Here is an 18681-nt window from a genome sequence, read left to right on the forward strand (position 1 = left end):
TACATGTACAGGGAAATGGCCCCCTCTGCCTTGGTCATGGATACTTCTTTAAGACACTGTGGCTAGCCTGGTCACGCCCCACAGCTTACGTATAAAACAGCTGTTAAGACGTGAAACCGGTGGTGGTTTGATCGGAGGACGGCAGAGGTTTCAGGATGATGGAATAGGTTGTAATAATGCAGACCTTCTCTGGATGAGTCATGTGCTCTTCTTTCACCGTCAGATTTATCCAGACCACGTGGATTTATGCACACACAACCCACAGCAGTTATTAATAGGATCAGTTTTCCTGATATCAAAAACATGTTGATTTTCCTAAATTGTAATGGCATTTTTGAAGAGAAACACGTGTAAAACCTGCACACACTGTTTTATTAGTCACTCAGACTATCATTGATCATTATTGAAAGAAATTGTCATGGTCCTGCGACCATGACTCAGTGACTTTATGTTTATGTTCTTTATTGTTATTACTTTCATTATTATTCATGGCTGTTTTGGGATGGTTTGTTTTTGGGATTTTAGACACTGGGTTCTGGGTTTGTGCTCCCTCTGTTGGTCCCTGGTGTTAGTGTTCCCCTGTCTCGTCAGGTTAATCAGGTCCAGCTGTTTCCCCCACCTGTGTGTGATTTCCCAGTGTCTCTTTGTGTATTTATAGTGTGTGATTTCCTCTGCTCCTCGTCGCGTCGTCTGTGTTCATACCCTGTGAAATCCCCTGCGTGCTCTCCCTGCTGTTCTCCCTTCAGGTTCAGGTTTGCCACTCCTTTGTGTAGTTTCACCCAGTTTAGTTCATCCTTAGTTCTGTTTTGCCATCTCCACTTTATGTTTGATATTGTCAATAAATCGCCTTCACATCTGAGTAAGTGCTGCATTTGAGTCCTCCTTTCCACTCTTCACACGGCCGCTGCCCCGGACCGTGACAGAAATATGTGTTTAAAAAATGTCCATTGTTAGTATAACACTCTTCTCACATTGGCACATTGCTGGGAGTGCATCATTTCAAAATTTACCACTGGCCAAATCTGGCCCTTACACTTCACAGTAGTGACACCATAAAGTAGTGCTGCCATGGCATTATACAGAATTTTGTTAGAAGAGAGAAGTGAAAACGGCTTCACTGAACTTCAGCAACAGTTTATTTTTTTTTACACAAAACAGTGTGAATGCAAAGGAATGCAGTGAAATGCACATATGTTGTTGTTTTCTTAGCTGGCTCAATGAAAAACTGAAACATAGATATTATGTAAAAGCATTTACAAATTAAATCAATATGTAAATTTAAGACAGATTGTTTAATGGATAGTCATGCAGGTCCTCGTTGACAGCAGTACTTTGTTCTGTGAAAACAACTTTCTGGCTAATAGTTGTGTTCCGGCCAGTGTCTCTCTCCCTGTTCTTCCTGCACACATTTTCACAGTGCAAAAGATTCAACAGATGCTTTCGCAACTTCTGTGAGATCATATACAGCAGAGGGTTCATGCAGCAATGAGAATAGGCAAGCATTTCACAAATACGAGACGTGATAGCCAACCGTTCCTGTGTTTTACAACCTTTGGGTGTATAGAGAGAATTGATTAAAAACATAATATGGTATGGCCCCCAGCAAATGAAAAATGCTGCAACAATACACAACAGCACAGCTACAGTCCTGTGCTTCTTTCTGTTTAAAGCTTGTAAAACCTTCTTGAGGATGGCAGAATAGCAGAAAATAACAATGGCAAATGGGAGGAAGAATAGCAGCGACACTTGGAGGTGTTGCCCGAGGTTGTCTTCAGATGTCTCACAATAGGTATAATTCTCCCAGTTTCCCACCTTTGTGATCACAGCTTCCCTCAGGGATGCAGAGATGCTGATGACCCAGGCAGCTACACAAGCACCAATTGCGTACTTCTTTCTATCTAGTTTGTTCAGCTGGTTGTGCAGCACCACAGTAATGAAACGATCCACTGTCATCGCAGTCAGCAGAATGACACTGCTGTACAGACCAACAAAGAATGCAGCAGTTATGAATTTGCAGGAAAGGTCTCCAAAGACCCAGTGGTGTAGATAATCAACAGCCCAGAATGGAAGTGTGATGGTGAAGATCAAATCAGAGCAGACCAGGTTCAGGATGAAAATATTTGTGATACTTTTCAGGTTCTCGTAGATGAAAAGGACACATAAGAGGAGACCGTTGCCTATGACACTGATGATGAAGATCAATATGAACAAAGTGCCAGTAAAGGTTGGAAAGTTAACCTCACATAGATAATGTTCTTCTTCAGTTGTGTAGTTGCTTTCCATTGTCAAGTTTCTATAAAACACAAACACAAAACTAGATTTTTAAAATGTAATTAAACACATTAACTAAGCAATTTTCTTTATGGGAATTTCTTTTTTTATATTTTAGTTTTTGTATGATCTGTAAAACACAGAGAGTAATAAAGCACCAAATTAGGAGAAGAGGCACAGCAAATACTGATCAATTTACCCCAAGCATCAGCCATCAATTTCCTGTGCTGGAAAGGTTTTGATGTTCTTAAGTAAACTTATAGTTCCTCTTTTTAAGTTAGTCAGAGCACTGCCTTAAAGGAAAGCACACATTTTTTTTAACATTGTTTGTCATACTTTTTACTGACAAATAACTGTCTACAAGCATCCTGCATCAGTCGTACCAGACATCAGAAAATAATATAACCTATAAAATCTGACAAGAGCTGTGTTGAAACTTTAAAGGTTATCATTTTGAAAGCTCCAGTTTGTATTTTGCTTTTTGTTTCATTTTTTTTAATGTTGTTGTGTTGTACTATTTGTAAGGCAAACCATGCGTAGCCAGTATTAAACTTCAGTGCACAAACATTTCATATTTTAAGATCTTTAAATATTTCTCCAGGATATCAGGATATCTTATTTATGTGTTATGCCTTCAACATTAGTCAAGAAAAATATAATGTAAATTTAAGTAAAAGGAATGAAAGTCAGACAGTGTTGACCTGACTCTCAAAATGGACCATTTCAAATGAAATGTGTTTAAGCACAATTGTATGACACCTTGTTCTGATGTTAATCTATTAGACCTACGAATAACACATAAAGCAAGTCATTGGGGGTTATTGAGTCAGCAAAAACAAATGCATTTGAATCCAAAGGAAGTCTGCACAGTCAAACTTGAGATAAGCAAATGTTGACCTTTATTGTAGCTTAATGGCGCTTAAGAATAACAAAGTCAAAAAAACACTTGAGGGGCAACACGAAGAAAGTTCAACAAAGCCAGCCTTTCTTTTAGTTAGCTGCCTTAACAAAACCTAAAAGAGAGATGAACAGATACCCGTCAGAGATAACAGGTATGGATGCATATCAGCCTTTTCTGTTAGACTTTCTACTTGTGATTCTGTGCAAATGTAACAGGGTCATAAATCACATCTTGTTATAATTACACAAAACGTGTTATTAATACCTGACTGTTAGGACCTCCAAGCCTGTAGTTATGTTCATTATCAGTTAGGGCCCCTCCTCATTGTTCTTCTTCTTTGGTGCAACCCTATAAATACAGATGTACCCCTTTTGCCTCTCCCCTTTTCTATAATTCCCCTGTGGGAGAGGTGGGTGTCATTTCTTTCCAAAACTGTAAAACACACATATAATTTAGCCATCTGGGTGGCTATAATTTAGCCACCCAGATGTTTCTGATTGCAATTTTAGTTCAATTATTGTCATCATTATGCCTGTTTTTTGTTAGATGCTATAAATGTGTAGTATGTGTGTGCCACATATGTGTTCTAGGAAACGTGAATGCTAGCATGAATAGATAATTCTTGCTAGCTTGGAAGTTGTGGTGGGTTGAGCTAACCCTCTTCCCCGCTGTTTGTATTTGGTTATAGGAGCTGGAGTGGGCAAGCTATTTATTTGGAGGTCTTTCTTTCTTTTACCTTTTATTGTCAGGTATGTCGGATTTCGTGTTGTTGTTTTTTTAATCTTATGTCAAATATGTTTCGTGTAAATTCATACTTTATGTTTAATGTAAAAAATAAATGCCAGCCCTTTTCTACAATTCCCCTGTGGGAGAGGAGCTGGAGTGGGCAAGCTATTTATTTGGAGGTCTTTCTTTCTTTTACCTTTTATCGTCAGGATCACACACAACCCAGAAACACACCGGTTACACTCACTCACAAAAAGGGGCACTTTGTGGATCATGTGACTCTTCTTCTGCACAAAATTATCCTCATGAGCGCTACCTATTCCAAACTGGAGACATCATCATCATCATTAAAAAAAAATATGACAGCAAAATGCAACTTGGCTGCAAATAAGACTAAAATAAACAATTCAAGCTAATACTTTCAACACTATTTGTGCTATCTGTGCTGCTTTCTATTTGTCAGACAATCTGTGCTCTGAAACTCTGAATACATTTAAGCATTAAAGTTTAAATCTATAAAGGAAACATCAAAATCACTTTCGTTTGTGGGCAATACATTAATATTATATAGCAGCAGATTAGAAACATAAGAACATTTACACATTTTCTGCTTCATTAAATCAGTATCAGTATATAATATTTAATGTTACAGCTGGGCTTCATTCAGAGAGTATAGGTATGCTTTATTCCTAAGTTAGAGAAGCTATATACAACAACAACAAAAAAATCTGTAATCACGTGGCACCTACAGCCATTTTTAAATCAATACTTAGAAACTTATAAAATAAACTATTCCCAACTAGGTTATGTATCCAGCACAGGTTACCACATTTTAGGGGGGTGTTCATACCCTTTACTCAAAGTTCAGTGCTGAGCTGAGTTGTTGCGGTGTTGTTTTTCCTCATTTAAAAAAAGAGTAGCAGATTTTTTTCCATTTCTGGTCTAGCACAGTTTAGCAAAGAAAACCATGTAAATAAGTAAAATATTACAATATTCCTACATTACCAACCTCTAGAAGTTTAGACAGAGAAAACATTCAGTGCCACAATGTCGATATGAAGTGAAGCTAAATTCTCCCTAGACATTATGCCTACCAGGACTGTTTCATCTGATACCCTGTCTCTGAACTTATCATGCAGGGTCATTTTCTTTATTTAAACAGAACCAACCTTGATGACAAAAAATAATAGCAATGGCCTGTTTTTCCTAAAATGAAACCATTATGAACACAAACAACAAACATTGTAGCTTTACTGTATGTTGAATTAGTGGCTATGTGGCGTGAGGTAAGCAATGCATTTTGAGGAAGCCAGCACATTTCTCGGTGATGAATTTAAATACCACAGTAATGCTGCCTCTACTGGAACACCGTCAGACATGCATTTCCATGTTTTACAATGTCATCGGGTGAGACTATTACACTCTAAATTTAATCTGTGTGCTTTTGAAATGTTACGCTGTGTTCTATGAAAGTCAGTTCTTTTTGTCTGTTCTAAATAAAGAAGTTTTCTTTTCAGTTGCTATGCAGTTTAGTAAGAATTTTCTCTCTCTTTTTTTTTTTTTTGCATATTTAAGTGTTTTTCCCATGACATTTATGAATATATAAAAGAAATGAAGAAAATAATGAACTGTTAAGCTTAATGTTCCTTTCAAAATTAATTTAATGTTGAACTAAAATAACTCCCAACTACCATGTGTTGAGAAATGAAGGTTGAAAACTGGAGAATGTAAAGAGTGCAATTTTTTTAGTTGACTACCCTCACAACCACTATAGATCCAGGGAGGGAACAAGATAAGACTTAGCTGATTATAGGAAGATAGTCAAGACAGGCCAAAAATCAACTGTAGGCTTTCTTGTTGCCTGTCCTGTTCGGCACTGTAGCAATCAGAATTATTTTCTGAAGACCAACAAAAAAGCCCAATGGATTTATTTTTCCAAGTGGATTGTTATGGCTTTGTCATACTGGTCCACTTGATTTATCTTTATTATTGTTATTTATTTATTTATTTAAACTTTAGAGTTACTACAAATGGAACAGACATGACTGGGGGATAGGAAAGGGAAAGACATAGACAAGAGAAGTTCAAGAAAACAAGAAGGAAAGAAAAACAGAGGTGAGAGGGACGGTGAGAAAAGACACTAAAAATCTGCTGGATCATCTACTGGAACGGGGGGAAGGAAAACAAGCAAAAACAGAACAACAGAGTAGGGAGACCACAGCAACAACCTAGATAAGTATAAGTAACAGTAAATAATCAATATTGAATGTTACTGAGCAGCACGTAAGTCTGTGAGCACCGTGTATACACCTATGTGCACGCAGACACAAACATGCATTCCCACCCTCATGCACACATATACAAATAGTCAGCATTCGCCCAATGTGGAGACAAACAGAAATGAACACTGTAGACACACTCACACTCCCCAAACATACTCTATACCCCCAGGTCCAGGTACCATCACCCCCAGAGGGGCAATCCACCCCCAGACCCAGGAGATGTTGCCCTTGGCCCTGTGGTGAAGACAAGCAGACCGCCCCTGGTCCTACAGCAGCAGGGAGGCCCAGCATCCCAGACCCTGACCAGGCCGCTGACTCCTCCTCCTGCTACTTGTTCAACAGTCCTGGGTCTTCTGTGTTGTATTTTTCATTTCATTCAATGTTTCCACTTTGGACAGTCCCAAGTTTGGACTGCAAGCATGCAGGCCAGTTCAGTAGGACTCATTGTGTGCTGTAATAGATGCAATACACATTTTAACATAGTCATTGTGAGCATGTTACTCTAAAACTAAAACATGATAACCTGCATTTATGGATGGTGCGATGAACTGTGTTCATAGACCGTTGCAAAATATTGAAAAAAGTATTGTCTCACACATCAAAATCATTGTTTTCAGGTATTCAAATCAATTCCACATTTCCACAAGTTCAAATCACTTCCACGGATGTGGAAAATCAAACATTCAATATATTTTATATCTTCTTTAGGTTTCTGAAAAGATATGGACTTATGAGATTTGTATGTCATTACATTCTGATTTTATCTAAATATTCAACCTGTAATATCACAGAAATTTAGGCATTTTGTTTGTTCTAATATGTGGCATATTATTAGTGAAATAAGCGGTAATGAATCAGCATACTCAAATAAATGCATAACTCATACTAGTCCCACGAGTGGGTTGCTTTGTCCTTTTCTCAGTTGCACAATCGTGCGCCATCCAACGGGAAAGGTTGGAGCTGCGTGGATGACCTGGTGCATTCACTTGTTCCCCGTAATCGTGAAACTTCAATGCAGATTAAGATAAGATAGATCTGTAATGTCACTGTTACCAGAAACACAGTTTGGCATCTCTCCATTTGTAGGTGCAGGTTTTTGCATTCAACATTCTTTGGATAGAAGAGTGAGATAGACAGAGGATACTCAGGTTGTTATTAATGTGAATGTAGGTGCAGGTGAAAAAAGAGCAAACTCTCATAACGTCTTCTAACAGTTAGAAATTTGAGTGTATGATTGAGTTAAGATACATCCTGGCAGTGTGTGTGATTTCTTTTGCTCTTTATATCTGCAAGACGATTATGATGTGGGACACTTTAGTCTTAATTTTGGTGCTTTTGGTTACCTTATAATACTCATGCATGCATGGATTTTTATGTATTTGTCAAACATTGTAATTGCAGAATTGTGCACTGTGCACATCACAGGTTAAAACAGTCACAGGAATGATATAGTTAGTAGCCTAAGCCCAAGTTTTCTGTCAGTACCTTAGGCCAATGCAGTATACTGGTTGAGATGCACAGATTCTTTTTCAAAAACATTTTGATTTATTCAAATAAAATTCAGACAAATAAAAAAGAAATTAAATTAAATCAATGAAATGACGTTGAAGATGCTGATCAATACGACAGTGCCTGAATGCAACGTTTCCTGCAGCGTTTGACTTTGTTGCAGACTGAACTGATGCAGAGAAGGCTTGCTGATGATGAACACCGATGGAGTTGGACATCAACATCACATGAGGATACATAAATATCTAACTTTGCTTCGTCTGCTTTTTTTTCTCCTTTCTTTTCTCTTCAAAACACTGGACTGCATTTGTCTTTTTAAATAGATAACTGCCATCAGTGAAAGAGTGAAGAATCTGTTCGGGATAATTAATGAGTTTCTCTGCGCTCAGAAACTGGAGCTACAGGAAGGATGGCGACGACAAAGACGGTTTATCTCGTCAGATGTCTGGTCTTTGTTCTCCAGCTTGAAATCAGCTTCATGAGGCTAAAATCTGCCTACGGTGAGTCATAAAAATGTAATTGACACCAGCTACAAAAAGCACAGACCCACATCGTGAATTAAGTGTTAATTATATTATTAATTTTATTTAGACAATTTTTAAATCACTTTTTCCTTTTTAACATTTATTCGTTGTCATTAGGCTAATAATGGGTTGGCTGTCATGAAGTGTAACCTTTTCTGAATATGCTTACAGTGTCCATATTTCTTACCATAGTACTGACAGCCCGATGGCCTTTCAGTTATTTTAGTGCCAAATCACAAATTTAACCTCCTGCTTTGAAAGCAGTGATTTATTTATTTATTATTTTAAGACGGCAAACTAATGAAATGTTTAACCACGCTGTTTTGTTGCTGCTGCTTTGTGTAATAGAGTTCACGTCTGTAAGAAAATCTAACACATCTTGCGTGGAAGCACCTATTGGCATTTGCTGTGGCGTGTTTTGAGCCCCGACAGTTACCGTGTGACAGATTCATGGACACATCACCCACTGATGTCTGGCCTCACACGCCAGGTCCTGGAGCTCCTGGTGTGAAGAATGTGAAGCATGCCTCCACTGTCCGCTGTGAAAGGAAAAGTTAGGACACTGTTGTCACTGGAAGGGAAGAGTGACCACATGTTTGCCACATGGCACCCACTGAGGAACTGTTTACATCCAGCCGGACATGTAAAAGAGCGAGTTTGCTTTACGTTTTAGACATCGTATTGTCCATATCTAATCTCTTTAATATCTAATAATCAAAGATTATTTTAATGCTGTTAAAATAATCTTTTAATCTGTTTAAGCTTTTTAGTTTGCGGTGTTTCAGTAAAGCTGATGCACTCTAATACAGCAGCCTCACAGCATACAGACTGTTTTTGGCAAGGTGTTGTTTTACAGGATTTGGTTTGTGCTACTGTTAAAAATGCTTAAATAAAATAGTCATATTTTGTTCTTGGAAATGTGCTCAATACGACATAATGCAATTTAGCACACAAACCACACCCTCTGAAGTGACGTAAGAAAAGCCAGAACTTTCTGAAAGGGTTCATATAAGAAACTGATATTATAAACTTTGTGGATGTAAAGTTTATGACAGCACGTCGTGTTAAAATACAATTGATGTTCTTAATTATTTAATGGCTACTGTGATACACAGGTTTTTGTGAGTTTTTCAGCATTGTCAGTCAATTTTTGTTGTTATTGAAAACAATTAATACGTTGCACAAACACATTTTTTAGGAATACATTTGGAAAAAATGACGGATGTAGAGAAGTTATACAAATTAATACTCATTTCATTTCTTTTTTTAAATTTGTTTGAAGGTTCAATCAGATCAGACTTTACAGAGTTAATTAGAAAAGCGAAATTGTAATTAGAAAACAAAATTTTTCATTTTAAATTATGTGTTTGTTTGTTTACTGATTTGGAAAACAAATCAGTACCTTAAAATGGAGAGAAGTAAATGAAAAGCCTCAAGAGATCATATTTGAGAGGTACATTTAATATTTTCGATTTTATTTAAAACTTTGTCAGTTTGGTATTTTTGTAAGCGCTCAAGTTACAGTAAGTTAGTGATCTGCTGAATATTATATTGTCAGATTTTGCTTTATCTACTACATCTGCTAAATCCACTAAATCTGTTCACTGGACTCTTCAGTCAATAGATGTTTAATTAGATTTGTTATGATGTTTGATTATAACCCCTTTGTCTTTTATAAGTATAGATTTTTAAAAGTTTTTTTATATCAGAATAAAAGAGAAAATTGCAAAAAAAAAACAAACAAAGCAAAACAACAACAAAAACAACAAAAAGACAGAACTAAAAGCACTGGTTTATAATAAATTGATTTATGATAAGATACATATAAAGCCCTATAAAATGCTTCATACAACAAATGCATAATTTTTTTATTTGGCTACATTGTTGTTGTCTCATTAAAAATTCTAATCTAACCAACCTATTTTCTTTGCTCTCCTCTGTTACTTCTTAGGAGTCTACCCTGCCAACATGCAGGAGCCGTCTCCTCCAGAGCAGAGGTTACATATAATCTCTGTGAACCACCAGCCCAGAGAACGGAGGTGGGCATCTAGGCCCAGGTCCGAGGCCCCTGACAGGACTGCAGATAAACGAGGCCACTACAGAAACCAACACCAGTCAGAGGAGTCAGATCCAAATGTAATGATGGAGGATGAGCCCAGTAATTCTACACAGATCGTAGTAAGGTTATTCTGCTGCAAAGACATTCAACAGCAGATAGAGTTAATGTAATATAAATATTACTGTACTACTGATTTAGTGTTTAAAAAAGGGTACATGCAAAGATGTGATAAGAACATATAATAACATATATAATAAATATCTGCTGTTGTAGGATATGAATAATGTCTACTACACATCTAAAATCTATGCTCCTGGAGATGCAGCTGGTAAAGAGCTGTGGGTCAACATCAGTAAAATGGAGGCGGATCAGCAAAAGGTCCGTGGCTTCCTGCCCAGAACTCACCGACAAGCTGAGGTAAGAGATCAGTCTGTGAAGAAATAACTAAAATAGGAACATTTCAAATTTGTGGGGGGTGAAGTGGTTTATTTTCCAGGTATGATGTCCAGACTGTCTTGTACACCTTTCATATTAGTTTTATAGTTTCATCTTCTTCCTAAATAAAGACAAAAAAACAACAACTTTCTTTTACCTAATTTCCTGCTTTATGTTTCTGTGCTTCCAGAGAGTGAATCTTTCCTTTGACTTTCCTTTTTACGGCCATTTACTCAAAGAAATCACAGTTGCAACTGGAGGTGAGTCTTTAACTACACTCAGTGTTGTTTCTGTGGAGGTTGTGAGCCCAAAGCTGCACGTGTCAGGAAATCCCATCACCTTCTTCAAATCTAAGAATAAACACACTTTTGTTAGTTGGAATTCCACCTACTTAATAAATATATTAGTTTATTAAATGGTAATAAATAATTGTTACTTGCATATTTTGAAGTTTTATTGGGGCAGTATCAATGCCTGAGCTTTAGTGAGTCAAAGATCTGACCGTTGCATTGACAGGAACAAAGTACATACCGTAAGTTAAATTAATGACTGTGTCTACAAGCAATTTACATGACAGCTGTCAGCGTCAACTGATTATAATGTATAATAAGTTACTGATGCTAACAGCTGCACATCTTTTCCTACCAGGTTTTATTTACACTGGAGACATAATCCATCGGATGCTCACAGCCACTCAGTACATCGCTCCTCTGATGGCGAATTTCGACCCGAGCCTGTCGAAAAACTCATCTGTGTTTTACTTCGATAACGGTGGGAACTGTTGATCTTATTTATTTACTAGACTAAATATTTTTACTGAATAGACGCCCTAACATGTGCTGCATAAGGTTGGCAGGGAACGTGCAAACATGCGTACAAAACATTACAGTATTGTGTGTGCCCATGTCCATCCATTAGGCACAGCATTGGTGGTTCAGTGGAACCACCTTCACCTCCAGGACAACATCAGCGTGGGAGCTTTCACCTTCCAGGCCATTCTGCACAGTGACGGGCGGATTGTCTTTGCCTACAAAGAGGTGGCTTTTCTTCTCTCTTTTGTGTCCATCTTTTAAAACAAAGTAAATTTATTCATGCAGTTTTTACCTCATAGATTCCTATTAGCATCAGCGACATCAGCTCTGAGAATCATCCTGTCAAAGTGGGCTTGTCCGATGCGTTTATGGTGCTTCGTGAGCTAGAGCAGATTCCCAGTAAGTTGAAAATTTGTCCTGTTAAAATTTCATCAGAATACTTTCTTTAATTATTAGCAGCTTATATGTGACATCTTTATTTTCTATCCGACATGCGTCAGATGTTCGTCGGAGAACCATCTATGAGTATCACAAAGTCGACATTCCAGTGTCCAAAATCTCCCGTTTAATAGCGGTGGAGATGCTTCCTCTCCCTAGTAGGTTATTCCTATTTTTAATACCATTTGAACCAGTCAGTATTCAAAGAATGTATAATCTTTGTGCTACAGGATATTCTACTATTATGCTGTTTTATCTGCAGAAGGCAAAGCAGTTTCTTCCTCCTCACTCTCTTTGTCTGTCTTCTCAGCGTGTCTGCAGTTCTCCAGCTGTGGCCCATGTGTCACTTCTCAGATTGGCTTTAACTGCAGCTGGTGCAGTAAGCTACGAAGGTAACGTGGAAAAGCAGTCAAAGAGATCAAAGAGACCAGTGACTTTGCCACTATTTTAGGAATAGAAAATGTTTCATGGTCTAATGTGGATCCATTAAAATTAGAGAATATTTTTAGTTGAAGGCAGTTACAGTAAGTTTTTTTTTCCAGTGTGAAACTGAGGCATTTCTCACTTTGGATAAATATGAAAATATAATAACTGCATTATCTCTCATTTTAATAATAATGAATTTGAAGTATTTTGTACATGCAGCCTATTCAACCTCACAGTTTATCCATGAGAGTTTTTTGTTGTTGCCCAAAGTTTGTTCAGTTCAGCTCTCAGTCAGTTGCGGTTGCGCGTGCAGGGATACGCTCACTCACTCACACTCAGTAAACTTGATTCATAGGCGGTGCTTCCTGAGACTGTCTCATATCCTGTCACTGTGAGTAAACAGAGCAGGCTCGCAGAGTCATTCGCATGTCATTCACATACAGTACAGTCAACAGGAAGCCTGCGGGATAGTCAGCAACCCCAACTACCCGAATCTGGCCTAGCGACCTTAAGAGATGAATATACAAAGTTCACTGCAGTTAGCAGGAATATGCAGCCGAATCTCCTGTCAAGCACTGAAGAGTCTAATAAACTTATCTTTTAAATAAATAATTGTAATACATTTAGTGATTTGTGACAATGAAAAAGGTTTTTAAGCATCACTCATGGTGGTTTAAATATTTTGTGATTATTATCCACATCTCCAATAAATCATTTTAATTTTAATTTAAAAATAAATCATCAGCTGCCAGCATTAAGGTGGATAACTTAAATCTGGTTTTGGAAACATTCATCTCCATGAATAAAGCGGGTTGTGCTCTCACAGAGTGAAAATGTAACAGCAGTCATTTCATTCTTTCTCAGATGTTCCAGTGGTTTTGATCGTAAACGGCAGGACTGGGTTGACCTCGGCTGTCCAGAGGAGGTTCTTCTGCTTTTCTCCATAAAGATTGACCACATTAGAGCTTAGCACCATTAGCGTCAGTCTGAACACACTTTTGTTTCCCAGAGGCAGAATCTGCGATGTCCCCGGATGAATGAAGTCACAAATGCCACATCACATCACGGGAGACACCGAACCCCTCCAGTTACTGTGTCTGCAGGGCAGCAGAGGACATCTGGCATGACCTCCACCCCCGAGACTCCCACTTTCACCATTCCCTCAACACACAGCAGCATCAGCAGAGAAACAAAATCACATCCGCAGCGTCCCACCAACAAATCTGCAGGTGGTAAACTCACAAAGCTTTTTTATCTGCTTTAATAGTACTCATAGTTTGTTATGACTGCTTGTCTGATCACACTCCTCATGCACATGTTTTCACTTGACTCTAATCAGAGAATCAATAAGAATAAAAAAAACGGTTTTGAAATCTAATTGAAATAATTTCTTTGCCTTGATTACACTTTTATTTTGTTTGCCTTATAAACAAATGTCAGTTTCTACTAACATAGAGGAGCGTGGATGCCTTTAATGGAATCCTTTTGATTGTTAACATTAAAATAAATCATCTTGAATGCTGAATCATCTGAGATCACTCTGTCGCTCTTTGTGCACCTCTGCAGCGCAGCCATCATTACGACCCCATGAATGAATGTTTGTTGTTGTTGCACAGTATCCATGCTTGGTGTGTTGTGGAACATCTGACAGGGTGGGGGTCAAGTGGCCAGCTATTTCCCAGCCCCCTGTTAGCTCATAGCTGAGCATATACAGCGCCATGTTAAATACTGCATGATGTCCTCAGTGTGCTGAAGGATGGCGTGATATACGTTCATCACTCTAGCAGAGTGAGAAAGACTCAATATCCGACTCAACCCAAAAAAATTTGTTGATTATCACTTTTTTCTTTCTTCTGCAGACTACGTTTTAAGTCAAGTCCACTGAAGTGAAAGCTTAGGAAGAGAAAATGAAGTTTACAGATTGCTCAGAAACCGCCACTTGTGAAATTTAACCAAAATATTTTTTAAAGTCATGTCACAGCATGTCATGTACTGTGTGCATTTAAAAGTCTTTGTTTTTTCTTTTCTAGATGGTGCAGAGACTGCTTTTCACATCAGTGATGCACGTAAGTCACTCACAGTCGAATGAAAGTGCCTCGTGCAGTTCTATTGGACCTGAAACGGTCTCTGCTTTCCAGCTCCTTAGTCCAAAGTGTGTGATGTTAAACTGCACCCGTGTGAGAATAGTGCATGTAATTTCCTTAACAAATTCACATCCAGCGAGTGTGTGTTGAGTCTTGCTTCCTCTGCGCTCTACCCAAGCAGTACCTCCGCCTTAGTCAAACACAGTGTTTCCCCATAGTGAGACTGTGTCTGAGGCAGGCCTCCTGTTGGGTTTCGTGTGAAAAAGCACCAATTCACACAATGTCGCAACTTAATGAACCTGATATTGTTCAAAGTTGGTAAATTTTTTATGTCGAGAAAAATGAAAAGTTAACGTGACTGCAGAAGCATTTACATTTAAGTCTATGAGCTGAATCTGACCACTCTCTGTGTACAGCAGGAGAGGGGGAGAACACAGACACCTATGAGGCATCGCCGATGCGTCTGCTGGTGGGAGTCCTCGTAGTGATGGTCCTGCTGGCAGCAGCCATCTTTACATACATCTACGTGTATAACCACCCCACGTCCAGCGCCAGCCTCTTCTTCATGGAGGTGCGTCAACCTAAAATCAGCCAAGGGCACTAGTAGTACGGCTTAATTTATTTGAACCTACACTTGCCAACATTATATTTATGCAAAATCACGAGTTCCTAGATCCTTTTAATTCCCCCCTCTTTAAAATTAAACTGGAAATACAGTGAATTTTAATAAATTATCAGAAGCAAACCTAACACAGTAAACATTTGGTTAGATTTAATTTGGAGGAAACTACTCACATTTACTATGAAACTAGTTACTCAAACTTCCCTTTAAAACATGATTTTAAATTAATGTTCAGACATTGCTCGACATTTGCAGACGTTACTCATCAGTTATTTCAGTGTGTTTGGAGAAGTGAATCAGCACCAATGAGTCACCTTGTTTTTACTTCCTATTGAACCTACAAGTACATTACTGAGTATGTTTTACACTCATGTACAAAAACATGCAATCATATTCCAAACAGTGTAATTATATAAAATTAAATAATACATATCTTTTATTTGGTGCTATATAAACAAAATTGAACTGAATTGAAATGAACTGTTTTAGCAACGTGGAAATATTTCCCATTGAGAAAAATACTTGAAGTGAACTTTAACTTTTTATTGTTTGGCTCTTATTTTACTCGACATTTGTTGTGAGAGCTCAGCCAAAAATTCTTCCATCAGTTGTTATAATATTCAGTGAAATATGGACTACACATGGACTTTACATACATTAAATACATCTAAATAGAAGTCAGTCTGATAAAAATGGGCAGAAATGAACACTTCTAAAGTGGAGCATTATGTTTGCTTTAGGTGAAATGTGATGAATGTTTATGTGATCTTCATGAGTGCTTGTTGTTGGACTGTAATGACTGCAGGAAATGGGGGGATAATAGAATGGGCACTATTTTTAATAGTTTTTTTTCCTTGAACTGTCTGCTAATTGTGCCCCCCCTCCACCAACCCCACAGCGACGCCCAACCCACTGGCCAATCCTAAAGTTCAGGCGAGGCTCGGGTCGTCCTTCCTACGCCGAGGTGGAAGCTCCTGGTCAGGACCGAGACAGCATCGTGGTCATCGATCCCAAAAAGTGTTTTGTGATTTCCGACAGACGAGAGAGCGAACAGAAAGAAGGATTCGTCATTCCTGATCAGAGGGAGCGCTTCCTAAGTTCAGAGAGCTCCTGACCAAAACTACAAATCCCACCATCCTTTGGGAAAGATCTGGTTCTCGATGGACGTCTTCTTCCTTTTTCAGATGCTACAGTTTATTTGTATTTAGCTGTTGCACTTTAAGGACAACAGCTGAGTACACAGAAACACAAAAACACCAAACCTCTATGAGGAAAGTGTTACGATTATGTTTATGCACCAGTTTTACCTCCTGTTTGTATCCATTTGGCCAGCCACAGCACTTTTATGAAGCATAAAGGACAAAATAATGAGTTTACGCTGCTCAGGTCATCCGCTCATTTTTACCACAGCTCCACAGAGAGCGCGAGATGATGCTGCTGAATGGTTTAAACCACCTCTCAAAGACGGCCTTTATTTTCCACAGCTGTCCTTCCCACACCTTCACAAAGAGGAATGTCATATTTGAGTGTCATTTCCTCATCTCAAAATTACAGACTAAATTCCTCACCGTTACACCCACATCCACCTGAGGTGGAAAACAGGATGCACAGTGTTTTCAGCCCTGTGTAACATTTGCACACTGCAGCAACTTTGGCTTATTTCTCTTTATTTTCTATATTTAAAAGGCAGAAAACAACATTTACTGATTGCTTTGCAGATATGTACACTTCAACATACACACTTAAATAAAATACAGGTATACATTGTAAGTTGTTTAAATTTATATTAACTGTAGACATAAAGCAGTATCACAACATTTCTCTAACATGCTATAACTGCTCCTGTGTAAATGTAATCACTGTATTTTCTATATAATGTACAGTGTAAATCGCAGGTTTTATCCAGTAACAGCAGTGAAATGAAGACTGAAACATTTTCTAAATAAAACATTAAGACTTTTTTACACCTGATGTTTAATCATTTCAGATTGCTGTTTCATTGTTTGGGGAATTAAAAAGTGAATGATTGATTTTTTTTAACAGTGATCAGTGCTGATAGAAATCTGCTGGATGCATCTGATAGAATGATGCAAATCAACTATTTCCTGCATTATTTGTACATCTCATATTACACATACAGTACTAAAGTCTTATGGTATATGATTTGAGGCGTGAGTAGTTTAAAATTAAATTAAGGCAAATGGTGTCTAGATGGATTGTTTAAGACTGGCCTGTAGGCTGCAGTGTAGCAAGGTCAAGGCACTGATGTGTTGGAGGTACTACAGACGTTCTTGTCCGGTGACTTATTTGTCTTTGTACTCTAAAGCAGAATGAAAGAAAATGAGGAGAAAGACACATTAATTTGTAACCCAGGTACTGCTATAAAAGAGCAACTGCATACATAAATTGGCCTGTTTTACAAAAATATTTTGAATAGAAAAATACACATAAAAAGACCTTCAGGTGTACCTAACCCGGACCCCTAATCCCTAACCCCCCTCCCCATTTGATTCAGTGTCACTGACACAAACTGAGTAGCAATTATTGCTTCACCTATGCTTTTCCTGGCACGACACGTAATGAATTGCAAAACTTATATAATGTATAATTAATACATATTATTTAGTATGCAATGAATGTAAAGTCCATGATGCCCCAAAACAAGTGGAAATCCTGCTACAACCACTAACATTTTGCAGTATCCAAGCAAGAAACCATCTGCACAGCTATGCTCCTGGGGGAGGGTCAAATATCAAATTCATGAAGAAAAAATATGTCCTGTACTGGACATAAATTTGAATATTGTCTAAAAGCAGCTGCATGATGCAGTGAAATAAAAAGAATATGATTTGGAAAACAGGGAAGATGAAAAGTTACAAAATAAAGGGATATCACTGCAGTACTCCTAGAAAATACTCTACGTAAATGCTGTAATTTTGCATTTAGCTGATATTGGGTCAATAAAAACTAACAAGTCACATATTACATCATAAATATAAGTTCATTATGAATAACTAAAACACTTCATGTCTTTGTTTGTTTTTACATAAACCATATGAAGTGAAATAAAGTATTTCAAACTCTACTGTTTGAAGAAGGACAGTGTTTCTCCACCTTTCACGGGGGGTGCAGGTAATCGCCTTCTCATCTGTCTCGAGGAGTCGAGGGTGACGGGCTGCAGGGAGATGCATGTGAGAAATAGTTTTGTGTGCACGTGCAAAGTTTGACTTCCTGTTCTGATGGACTCACTGCAGTGTGTTAGTGTAAACAGATACTGTACCATAACTGGAATAGTCCTGCTCTTGATCAAGCGCGACTGTGTGTCCACATTGAGACCGGCATTCTTCAGAGCAGCGATCCTTGCTGAGATGTCACAGATCTACAGCAGACGCAGAGAAAGGATTAAAATGATTTTGTGTTTTTAACAAACAAAACAGCACTGTTCAATATTTGAATTGTTTTTCATTTTAATCTGTTGGTGTAATTTTTATGTTTTTATGTCTTTTTTTAAAGGAAATACCGTCCAAATATCTGTCAATCAAAATCTCTCCTTCTATTTACATATTTTACTAGAAATCCAACCACGACCTAC

The 18681-nt window shown here is 38.0% G+C and overlaps 2 protein-coding genes and 1 pseudogene across 5 annotated transcripts in view; 1 reads left to right on the top strand and 2 right to left on the bottom strand.

Annotated features, from left to right (window-relative positions):
* Positions 1–1278: 1278 nt before the first annotated feature.
* LOC308412738 (chemokine XC receptor 1-like) lies at positions 1279–7996 on the bottom strand (annotated as a pseudogene). The gene is made up of 2 exons: positions 7813–7996; positions 1279–2293 (listed from the first exon to the last, which is right to left on the bottom strand). The product of its transcript is annotated as a chemokine XC receptor 1-like (transcript).
* Positions 7862–17409, top strand: plxdc2a (plexin domain containing 2a). Of its 3 annotated transcripts, none has more exons than XM_080907287.1 (14): positions 7862–8189; positions 10165–10349; positions 10546–10689; positions 10898–10967; positions 11356–11478; positions 11626–11744; positions 11819–11918; positions 12020–12115; positions 12268–12349; positions 13248–13308; positions 13393–13612; positions 14414–14449; positions 14884–15038; positions 15988–17409. In XM_080907287.1, exons 1-14 carry the CDS (start codon positions 8099–8101, stop codon positions 16201–16203), a joined length of 1698 nt encoding a protein of 565 aa, XP_080763413.1. In that variant the 5' UTR covers positions 7862–8098; the 3' UTR covers positions 16204–17409. The 3 variants fall into 3 exon arrangements, with proteins under 3 accessions (XP_080763413.1, XP_080763411.1, XP_080763412.1); XM_080907285.1 differs by having other exon boundaries at positions 10165–10391; positions 15988–17399; XM_080907286.1 differs by having other exon boundaries at positions 10165–10391; positions 14887–15038; positions 15988–17393.
* Positions 17295–18681, bottom strand: part of myripa (myosin VIIA and Rab interacting protein a) — a 38894-nt gene continuing 37507 nt past the window's right edge. Inside the window, exons 15-17 of the mRNA XM_080907284.1 lie at positions 18370–18468; positions 18204–18264; positions 17295–17409 (exon numbers count right to left, since the gene is read on the bottom strand). Coding sequence (XP_080763410.1) covers positions 17393–17409; positions 18204–18264; positions 18370–18468 — 177 coding nt within the window. The 3' untranslated portion in view covers positions 17295–17392. The remainder of the gene's footprint in view (positions 17410–18203; positions 18265–18369; positions 18469–18681) is intronic.

Source organism: Rhamphochromis sp. 'chilingali' (assembly GCF_963969265.1).
Source record: "Rhamphochromis sp. 'chilingali' genome assembly, chromosome: 16".
Taxonomy (NCBI): Eukaryota; Metazoa; Chordata; class Actinopteri; order Cichliformes; family Cichlidae; genus Rhamphochromis; species Rhamphochromis sp. 'chilingali'.

Excerpts from the sequence above, each read along its gene's own strand:
- plxdc2a (XM_080907285.1), top strand. The coding sequence starts at position 8,099 with ATGGCGACGACAAAGACGGTTTATCTCGTCAGATGTCTGGTCTTTGTT. Across the intron at positions 8,190-10,164 it reads GAGGCTAAAATCTGCCTACG|GAGTCTACCCTGCCAACATG; the intron begins GTGAGTCATAAA and ends GTTACTTCTTAG. Across the intron at positions 13,613-14,413 it reads TCCCACCAACAAATCTGCAG|ATGGTGCAGAGACTGCTTTT; the intron begins GTGGTAAACTCA and ends TTTCTTTTCTAG.